At 36.2% G+C, this 10,363-nt stretch overlaps 1 protein-coding gene and 1 long non-coding RNA gene across 2 annotated transcripts; both read right to left on the bottom strand.

The window, feature by feature from the left end:
- Window positions 1–4,224: 4,224 nt before the first annotated feature.
- Window positions 4,225–5,972, bottom strand: LOC130216662 (ribonuclease inhibitor-like). The gene is made up of 5 exons (XM_056448545.1): window positions 5,953–5,972; window positions 5,638–5,811; window positions 5,161–5,334; window positions 4,861–5,034; window positions 4,225–4,402 (listed from the first exon to the last, which is right to left on the bottom strand). The coding sequence occupies exons 1-5, from the start codon at window positions 5,970–5,972 to the stop codon at window positions 4,225–4,227; spliced, it is 720 nt and encodes a 239-aa protein (XP_056304520.1).
- A 237-nt stretch (window positions 5,973–6,209) lies between these two features.
- Window positions 6,210–9,548, bottom strand: LOC130216428 (uncharacterized). The gene is made up of 4 exons (XR_008835802.1): window positions 9,459–9,548; window positions 7,773–7,946; window positions 6,523–6,561; window positions 6,210–6,298 (listed from the first exon to the last, which is right to left on the bottom strand). It is a non-coding gene; the product is annotated as an uncharacterized LOC130216428 (long non-coding RNA).
- Between the last annotated feature and the right edge of the window lie 815 nt (window positions 9,549–10,363).

The raw sequence follows: 10,363 nt of genomic DNA, 5'->3' as shown, positions 1-10,363 counted from the left end.
ATGCACCACACCAGTCTTGAGTCTCACAGAAGAGCTCCAGAAGGATATAAAGCAGAAGTGAGGACCAGGCCTGGGACACTTTATATTGTCTTTTTAGTATTTCAGAACTATTTTCCTTAGGATGTTCTTGTTAGGTTTCAGCAGTCTTGTGCTTTTCATCTGAGAAATGTCACCAAGTTATGAAGTATGCTATTCATCTCAGATGCAGAAAAGCTAGTTCATGCTTTTATGACTTCTAGGCTGGATTACTGTAATGCTCTGTTTGCTGGTTGCCCAGCATTCTCTATTAATAAACTTCTACTAGGTCTAGAAAATATGATCATATCACCCCAATTTTATCCTTCTTACACTGGCTGACTGTTAAGTTTTGTATTGAATTTAAAATATTGCTTCTTACCTATAAAGCTTTAAATAATCTAGCTCCTGTTTATCTTACCGACCTTCTGTCTCGCTACAATCCAACCCGCTCCTTAAATTTTTTAAATCCAGGGCTAAAGCATGCACACAATACATCACATAACAGTACGATGTATAAGTGTGCTCCATGCAGGTGAGTGGGCTTGACAAACCACCTGTAGGACACACTTTTTTTCTACATTCAGATTCATTGGGTTAAGATCCTTGAAGAATGAAGCGTTAACATCACTGCTGAAGAACTGAACTACACTGCCAATTCTCTACACTAAACTTCAATTCTCCACAGAACTCTGCACAGCTAACATATTTTATGTATTAGAGCTACTGAACACATTTGGCAAGGCACTGGCGATTAATGCAGAGTTCAGACTGCACGATTTTCAAAGTAGTTGCGTCACAGATGTTTTCACACGGCATGACTATCTGGAGTAGCATTCCGTGACTGCTGTGTTTACACTGCAAGATGAATCGACGACAGGGTGTTTCACACTGCATGACTTTACAATAGGAAGAATTGCCAAGAAGTCCTTGCTTCAGTCTGTATCACAATGACGTATTGGACCAGGTCCAATATGTAATGGACATTGTATTGTCCACTAAGGTAATTTACTGGGATGGTTGGGTTTAGAGTTGGGGGAGGTATAGGCGATCTTCCATTACGTAGTGGACCTGGTCCAGTACATCATCAAGCTGCAGGCTGCAGCGAGGACTGTCTTGTGATTTCAGGCATTTGTTAGCGATTTCTCAAAACCTGCCGGCGAATCAAAATCAGGGCTAAAAATATGCAGTCCGAGCTCGGCATAAGTCAAATACACCAAAATCTAACAAAGTGTTTGCCTGTTCACACCTCCTTCCTCTCAAGTGGAAAATTTTAACTGTATTACAATGAGTTAAGTAGCATTTACATGTTTCTTACCTCAGTGTCTCCAGTTTACAGTGTGAATCCTTCAGTACGTCACATAAGAGATTCACTCCTGTGTTTCTTATTTGATTCTGACTGAGGTTCAGTTCTCTCAGGTGTGATGGGTTTGATTTCAGAGCTGAAGTCAGGATCTTACACTGTTCCTCTAAAATATTGCAATTACACAGTCTGAAGACAGAAAGCGAAAAGACAATGAGATTTCTGTAAATTCCAGCTAGATATTATCAACCTCTGATAGGATGCATGGTTCATTTATAGTAGTGGAAAAAAACACACATAAGATTTGTCATGTTGATCAAATTTCAGCAGATAAGACAATTTAATATTTTCAAAGGCTTTACTTTAAAGGTCTTTATTTCTTACGGTATCCCACAGTATCTGCTGTACAGTTTATAGATACTAACTGTAGTTTCTCCAGCTTAAACTGTGGCTTCATCAGTAAATTACTGAGGTTTTTCAGTCCAGAGTCTCCTAGATTACACTTATTAAAATTCAGTTCTCTCAGGTGTGATGGGTTTGATTTCAGAGCTGAAGTCAGGATCACACACTGTTCCTCTGTAAGTCTGCAATAACTCAGACTGACAACAGAAAGAGAAAAGACAGTGAGTGAGATTCATGTGAAGTTCATTTTTATAAAACATAACTACACATTTAGCTTAATATGAGATTTAGAGATAAGCACCATGTGTCCAGTATAAATGTGCTGTAACTGTCAGTTTAATCTGTTTTTCAGTCTGTTCTCATTTGACTTGTGAAATTGTTTTGTTTACCACAAAGCTTCAGTTACTATCGTTTCTGATAACTATCAGTATTGTTTAATCATTCTTCAGATGGAGAAACAGCAGCTGCACTGCTATACAAGATGAGAGTTGATTTTTCTTGTCTGTAAATAGTCTTTAATCTTTAATCTATCTACTGTACAGTATAATGATACTAACTTTAGTTTCTCCAGCTTGAATTCTGTCTCCATCAGTACATCACTGAGGTTATTCACTGCAGAGTCTCCTATATTATTCCAGCTGAGGGTCAGTTCTCTCAGGAGCGATGGGTTTGATTTCAGAGCTGAAGTCAGGATCACACACTGTTCCTCTGTAAATCTGCAACGAGACAGACTGAAGACAGAAAGAGTCTTCAGTAATCAATAACCTAAATAAATTTAGTTTTTACATTGTAAAATGCATTCTGAGGGATCAGCTCTGACTGCCTATGTGTGAAATACAGTATCATGTCTCCAAAGTGTCTTTTTTCAACAAATGGCCGAGTGATACTTTCAGGCAAAACCCAGAAACTAGATTTTTCAACTAAACTTGTCATGGCAGTTTGTTTCTACCAATAAGCACTGCCCCCTAAATTGTGTATTTAACTGAGGGCCAGCTGCAGTAGCTCAGATCTTTCAACGAACGCCACAGCGAGTTCTCATTAAAGGATTCTGCCTTGAATATACCCAATCAATACTTCTGGTCTATCTCTTCTTCAATTCACAACAGCTTTCACGTGTCTGTCCCAGCAGGGCTTCAGGGACAGGCAGTATTTCTGGGTGTTTATTGAAATCTTGAAGTGAAGATCTGACAGAAGCCTGGTGTCCCATTTGCCCCTTTTAACACACATACAGCTCCCCATATATGAGTTCTATCATTATCCCTGTACCAAAAAGACCAGCTTTAAGGAGAATCATCCAGCATCATCTACTTCAGTTTTAATGCAGTTTTGAGAAAATTATGATTAGTTTCATAAAACCAGAGATCGGGTTGTGTTTCAGACCGTTTTCGATTTGTGTATAGCAGCAAAAGTACATTTAACATTTTATAAACAAATATCTAGAGGATCCCAGCTCATATGCATGGCTTTTATTTGTAGATTTAATTTAATTTCAGCATTAATATGTTAATTGTGAGGCTAAATGATTTTAAAAGTTCATCCATTTATAATAATATGCTATTACTCTTTTCTATCCAATCATAGGCAGAAGGTTAGTGTTAATGAAACACTTCATTCAGTAGCATTAGGTTAGCCTCACCTTTGCCTCTATTAGTGATGCGTTTACTCTCATTGTTTTTCTCACTTATGAGACAAGAATAATGTTTGTGTGAATTCATTAAAACACTATCAGACAGAAAGACACAAGATCTACTCTGAAAAACAAACACCAACTTGAGTATCTAGTAGCATCTTTTCAAATGGACATGTATTAGACATCTTTTTAGCTAATGTCTTCATTTAACCTCGTTCATTTATTGTACCAGAAGCTGCAAATCTCATCTGGTTTCTGTAGAACAATAATCTTTTACAATAATTACAGACTTGTTGGATTTTTAATTGTGACTGATGGCCAGAAGATGCAATTAAACAATTTAACTCGTGTCTAGCAGACTTTAAACAATAAAATTAACTCACAGTAACATCTGTAAGGTATAATGATACTAAGCCTGCATTGTTGGTTCATCAGTAAATCACTGAGGTTTTTCACTCCAGAGTCTCCTAATTCATTCCAGCTGAGGTTCAGTTCTCTCAGGTGGGATGGGTTTGAGTTCAGAGCTGAAGTCACAGCAGAATAACCTTCATCCATCATCCTACAACTGCTTAACCTACATTGGCAGAAAGAGAGAGAGAGCAGAAAACAAGATTGAAGATAAACCAACCAGAGGAACAGAAATCAAAACATTTTCCAAAGGGCTTTATTCAAAAGGTCACAGAGATATTTCTCCTTAGCTTCAGAATTCTCTCCTTATGATCAGACATGTTTTTTTTTCAGCAGATAAAAAATATAAAAAAAACGTTATACAAATAAAAGAAATGTATAATGTGAAAGCAAAAACACTGTGTATGAAGGGTCTTAATTTAAAATATTGAAGATTTTTTAAATGATTATTTTATGTGAATGTTTCTCATCTAAGTGTTTCCAGTTTACAGTGTGAATCCTTCAGTACGTCACATAAGAGATTCACTCCTGTGTTTCTTATTTGATTCTCACTGAGGTCCAGTTCTCTCAGGTGTGATGGGTTTGATTTCAGAGCTGAAGTCAGGATCACACACTGATCCACTGTGATACTGCAATTATACAGACTAAAGACAGAAAGAGAAAAGACCTTCATTATTATTCATTATTTTAAAAACACAAAGTAAACACATCATGAATATTGGCTGAACAGTCATTAATACATCACAAAACAACCGAAATGTAAAAGTAAATTTGTACAAGCATAAACATGAACATATTAAGGACTAGTTATGAGCATCTTCACTAAAAGACAAAAGGAAACAATCCTATTGTTTTCAAAGATATAAAAATTAATTACTGAATGGGTTGAAAACATAATATATATAGTTATATATTCTCAGATATTGTACTGCAAAGGTTTATCAGATTTCAGCAGATGAAATGTGTTTTATTGTCACAAAGCTCATAAAACTTCAGAGTTGAAAGATCTTTCCACTGATACACATGATGTATCAGTCCATTACACAATATAATAAAAATCTTTAATCTGACAATATCTGCTGTACAGTATAATGATACTAACTCTAAAATTTCCAGCTTGAATTGTGGCTTCATCAGTAAATCACTGAGGTTTTTTACTCCAGAGTCTCCTAGATTATTCCCGCTGAGGTTCAGTTCTCTCAGATGTGATGGGTTTAAGTTCAGAGCTGAAGTCACAGCAGAACAACCTTCATCTGTCAGAGAACAGCAGCTTAACCTACATTGAAGTGAGACAAATTAACTTATTAATTTAATATACATACAAATAACCTATATTTACAAATAAAATTTAGTTTCGTTCAAATATTAAAACCTTTTCTTTTTTGTATTGTGAATGTCTCACCTCAGTGTCTCCAGTTTACAGTGTGAATCCTTCAGTACGTCACATAAGAGATTCACTCCTGTGTTTCTTATTTTATTCTCACTGATGTCCAGTTCTCTCAGGTGTGATGGGTTTGATTTCAGAGCTGAAGTCAGGAGCTTACACTGTTCCTCTGTAATACTGCAATAGCGCAGACTGAAGACAGAAAGAGAAAAGACAGACTCAGATTACTGTAAATTGATTATTTTCTTAGCTTTTGTCAGTGTGAGATAAGATGCAGGATCATTTATAGCAGTGGTTAAGAAAAGTAAAAATGTGTCAAATTAATCAGGTTTGTCAAATTTCAGCAGACAAGATAATTGAATAAAGTTTTAAATGCTTTAGTTTAAAGCTCTTCCTGTATATTAGTTTATTAAATAACGCCATAATTAACTTTATTAAACCCACAATATCTGCTGTACAGTATGATACTAATGATACTACAGCAATGATACTAACTGTAGTTTCTCCAGCTTGAATTGTGGCTTCATCGGTAAATCACTGAGGTTTTTCACTCCAGAGTCTCCTAGTTTATTCCCTCTGAGGTTTAGTTCTCTCAGGTGTGATGGGTTTGAGTTCAGAGCAGAAGTCAGGACCACACACTGTTCCTCTGTAATACTGCAGTAACTCAGACTAAAAGAGAAAAGACATGTGAAACATATGCAATATTCAGCAAAAATTAAAAATGTGAAACAGTTTGAATGAAATTGGACTTTCAGTAGTGAAAATTAAACCACACTGAACTGAACTTAAACTCTGAAAAATGGACTTTACTGATAGTATAGAGTCCCCATGACTATATTAGGGTATTAGGACCCACACAGACGGCAGGTTGAGCTCCCCCTGCTGGCCTCATTTACACCTCTTCCAGCAGTAACCTAGCTTTCTCATGTGGTCTCCCATCCTGGTAATAATCAGGCACAACCCTACTTAGCTTCAGTAGTGACCATGTGAGAGCTGCAGAGAGCTAGCTGCAGACAAGCAACACAAGCGAGCAACAACTGAAGTAAGATACTCACACAAGTGATCACTCAGATTCAGTTCTTTCAGGAGTAACGGGTTTTTACCCACAATTCCAGTCACAAACTGACAGCCTTCATTAGCAGCAGGACTCAAAAACCTTAAGAAGAGAAGATCAAGCAGGAGTCAGACACTGAATTAGGAGAACGTTTTTCTTTCACGCTTGATCCGCATCGGAGTATAATGGCTTTAAACACACCCTTTAAATTTAAAGTTGTGTATTACAAAAACACTCCGTAAGCCACTCAAAACTTATTGACAACCATTTTCAGATCAAGATTTACAAGTTGTAAAGGCTCTAAATGGATGTTCTAAGCATCCTACCTGAAGACGCTGGCTGCTATGGTGTCCTCCATGCAGCAACTAAGAAAAAGGTCTGTAGTTAGTACATTTAATTACACCTTTTTAAATTTTATTTAAATAGTAAATTAACGAAAACAATGGTGCTCTCTGTTTCAGATTTTGTGAAAGTGTCATAAATAGGTAATTATTGTCTTCTCAGCATGTTTTGTAATGCAATAAACAGTGACAGTAGTTGAGAACTGACTCCTGTTTTATGTGTGTTAAGGCAGTTATACTTCTGTCAGATGTGTTTCAAGCATGAAAGAAAAACGTTCTCCCAATTCAGTGTCTGCCATCAGATCACATGCTCAATAGATCACTGCATTATAGAGCAAACCATATTACTGGCATGAAACTTAACACGTATGTAACATACGTGAAATTTTCAGAAAAAATAAAAAGTATGTTAATAATCTGCTGGCTGATTTGCATGTTGATTCTAATTGGGAGCTGGTTTTGTTTCATTTAGTTAGTTTGTATTGTGTAGTATTTACCATGGTATGTGTTGTTCTGTCATTTCAAAAAGCTACTTTATTTTTTCAATCAATGTTTCAGTGGGACAGTACGTGTGTGTGTGTGTGTGTGCGCTTCAAACATTTTGGTGAATTACATTTGTCTTAGTTGGCTATATATTTTAAAAAAGAGAGAAAATAATCACTTTAGCGATGACGAGGCTCCATTTAAATTGCACAAGATGCAGTCTGACGGTAATGGTAAATGACCTGCAAAAGTTGTTTTTCGTTCGTATTAGATCGCATTAGAGGTGGCGCTGATCGAAAGCTTTATTAGTTCAAAGACATTAAAAGCAAGTTAAACAGATTAAAACAATCATTTTAAAGCTGTCCGAATGTGACTGTTTATACGTATCAAGCTGCCGAACGGAAGTTCAAAGCATCCTCCTTAGGCATACATGTAAAGCATAATGGGTAACTTTGCATTCTAAGAAAAAGGTCTATACATGATTAAAAAATATCTAACTAAAATATCTGAAATAATCTACAACTTACGAATTAGTTTGTGCTATAACATTTTTACATAATTTATCAAAGCATCACAATAAAAAGTAACTTCACATCCAGTGAGAAATTATGTTTTTCATTTTGTACTGAATATTGCACAACAAACTTGACCTTTTGATGACTTTTTGATGTAGCAAATTGTCCATCTTGTTGTTTTAATGAAACATCCTCTCTAAATAGTTGACTTCCAAGCTTCTTTTCCTCATGTCTCACCTCAGTGTCTTCAGTGTACTGTTTGGATCCTGCATTAACTCAGTCAGCTCCTTCACTCCTGATTGTCCAGGATCATTTCCTCTGAGATCCAGCTCTATCAGGTGTGAAGGGTTTGATCTCAGAGCTGAAGCCAGAGCTTTATAACCTTCTTCACTGATACTGCAGTCTGAAAGACTAGAGGAAATGAAACTTAAATAACTGATTTATTGATTAATAAATGTAATATTGTGATTCGTGTTAATACACAAAACTCTGAATCACTGAATACAAATTCATTTTCTGCTAAAGTTTATGCTCCATATTCTCAATTATAACTTGATTAAATTGCATAATCCTGCAGTCTGAAATTCTGTTTATTTCTATTTCTCTCGTAAGTTCAGCCTGGCAGAAGCGAATTATGATGTAGGGAATCAAGAGCTCCTGGCTATCAAGCTCGCTCTTGAGGAGTGGAGGCGGTGGTGGGAAGGGTCGAAACATCCCTTCACGGTTTCCACAGATCACAAAAAATCTGCAATATCTATGAGAGGCCCACCGTATCAATCCCCAACAAGCAAGGTGGGCCCACTTCTTCACAAAATTTAATTTCTCATTTCATACCTCCCAGGTAGGAAGAATACTAAGGCTGATGCCCTCTCCCATCTTCATAGTCCACAAGAAGCTCCTAAGGATTCTGAGATGATTATCCGTCCAAGCTAATTATCAGTGCCATTGAATGGAAGACTCCTCTAGCCACAGTTGAGGAGCCTCAAGCCGTCCCACGAGCTGCGAAATATCCGTCTTTGTCAACCATGTAAGAAACTGAGTCCCAGATTCCTTGGCCATTTCCCAACAACTGAAAGGATCAACGTGTTCGATCACCACAACTGAGTGATCATTGCAATAAAAAATGTTTATCACTGATGTTTGTGTATATACTGTATTCTACAAATAGTGCTAGTCAAAAGTTTGCCTTGCCTAATTCTTAACACTGTGCACTTTATTACCAAATATTATTTTATAGGCTGATTATAATGTTCACGTGGACTCTGGACAGTGCTGGCAACCCATTTAGAAGGGAATTTATTTCCTGCCAGAACAGCTTTGGTCTTCAGCAATATGTGGACTTTCAAACCCAGTTTAAAGGACACTCTCTAGACCCCAACAACATTGTTCCAGGACTTTCTGTAATACAAAAAAGATGAACATTTCAGCCTTTGCTGCTGCAGTCACCGACCTTTACATGGTGACCATCTCACTTTTTCTGATGATCTGGTCTCCCTTTATGATTCTGAACTGCAGCTGCTCCTGAACAGTTTTGCACCTATTAAATCTCGGACAGCCTCTTTTACTCACTAAAATTAGTTTTATGAAGATTAAATTTGGCTTTCTTTTTCACTGTAAACAGATAAATCTGTGACAAGACGCTAAATAATCATAAAGTACACACCCAATAAACATTTTTACTGTTATAAAAAAGAGAGAGTAAAAACAGCTTATATAGTTGCTATACATGTTCACAAACTCAAACACTTGTGGTTAGAACTTTAATTTGCATAAGATTTAAAACACTTAGGTATGAAAAACACAGCACAGACACACTGAGGTGCTTCAGTTTCATAATGGTGAAAATAACCCTGATTACTGAAACAGGACAAATCTTAAACCGCAGCTTTGTTTGAAAATTAACTTAAAATCAGACAGTCTTACCTGTGTTTCTCTGGTCTTTCCTGAGCTCTTCTGACATACTGAGGCTCAAATATTCAACATTGTTGCTGAAGACAATCAGATGATCATCATAACCTGGACATGACAATATAACAGAGATGAAGATCATGACAGTTTAGACAGAAAAGTGAAGAAAAATATGAACAAACAATGAATGCTGAGTTAGACAATCTAAAACACTGATTCCTGAAAACTGGGACAGAACAGTGCAAAAGAAATGCTGTACTGAGACAAATTAAACTACAATTAGTATCTAACATTTACTGAGCTATTGAGCTATGCTTTTTGATACAACCTCCCTAGCCAATCACTAACTGTTCAACATCATCAGATAATAAAGAACAATTAAAATGTTTTTAACATTGCAAAACACACTCTCATGTAAGCAGATAGATGACATTTTTCAAATGTGGCCAACAATTCCTAATATACATATATAATACATAAATATACATATATAGTTGAAACATCTGACAGTGACGGATACATTTTAATTCCTCAGTTTATACTACAATAAAATGCACTTTACTGTACTAAAATAAACAACAGTGTGTACGTTATTGTTTTAGATTTATGAATGACAGCGTTCACATTTCTTTCATAAAAACATAAGGAGTTTAAGTTGTAGCCATTTTGTTTTTGCTGTTGATGCTAGATGCTAATGCAACCTGTCTCAGAGGAAATTATTAAAACATTTCGAAAAATGTCCTCAGAAACTGGATCATATTGTTGACGTATGTTGTGATGATATTTTTTTTCAACCGTATTTAAATATTGCGAAACTATATAATACTGAATGTGCCCAATGTCTAAATGAAAAGCTTCTTTAGATTATTTTCAGAGAAATTGAAAGCAACTGAAGGAAACTCAGACCTTTCCATATTTTC

The sequence above is a fragment of the Danio aesculapii genome, chromosome 22 (assembly GCF_903798145.1).
Source record: "Danio aesculapii chromosome 22, fDanAes4.1, whole genome shotgun sequence".
NCBI lineage: Eukaryota > Metazoa > Chordata > Actinopteri > Cypriniformes > Danionidae > Danio > Danio aesculapii.
The sequence above is the reverse complement of the archived record's forward strand: the minus strand, read 5'-3'. Positions and strand labels throughout refer to the sequence as shown.

What these genes read in the sequence shown, in the direction of transcription:
- LOC130216662 (XM_056448545.1), bottom strand. Translation starts at nt 5,972, where the DNA reads ATGGGGACTCTATACTATCA. An exon ending in TTCAAGCTGGAGAAACTACA is followed by an intron (nt 5,335 to 5,637) that starts GTTAGTATCATT and finishes TTCTGTCTTCAG; the next exon opens with TCTGCGCTATTGCAGTATTA. An exon ending in TTCAAGCTGGAAATTTTAGA is followed by an intron (nt 4,403 to 4,860) that starts GTTAGTATCATT and finishes TTCTGTCTTTAG; the next exon opens with TCTGTATAATTGCAGTATCA.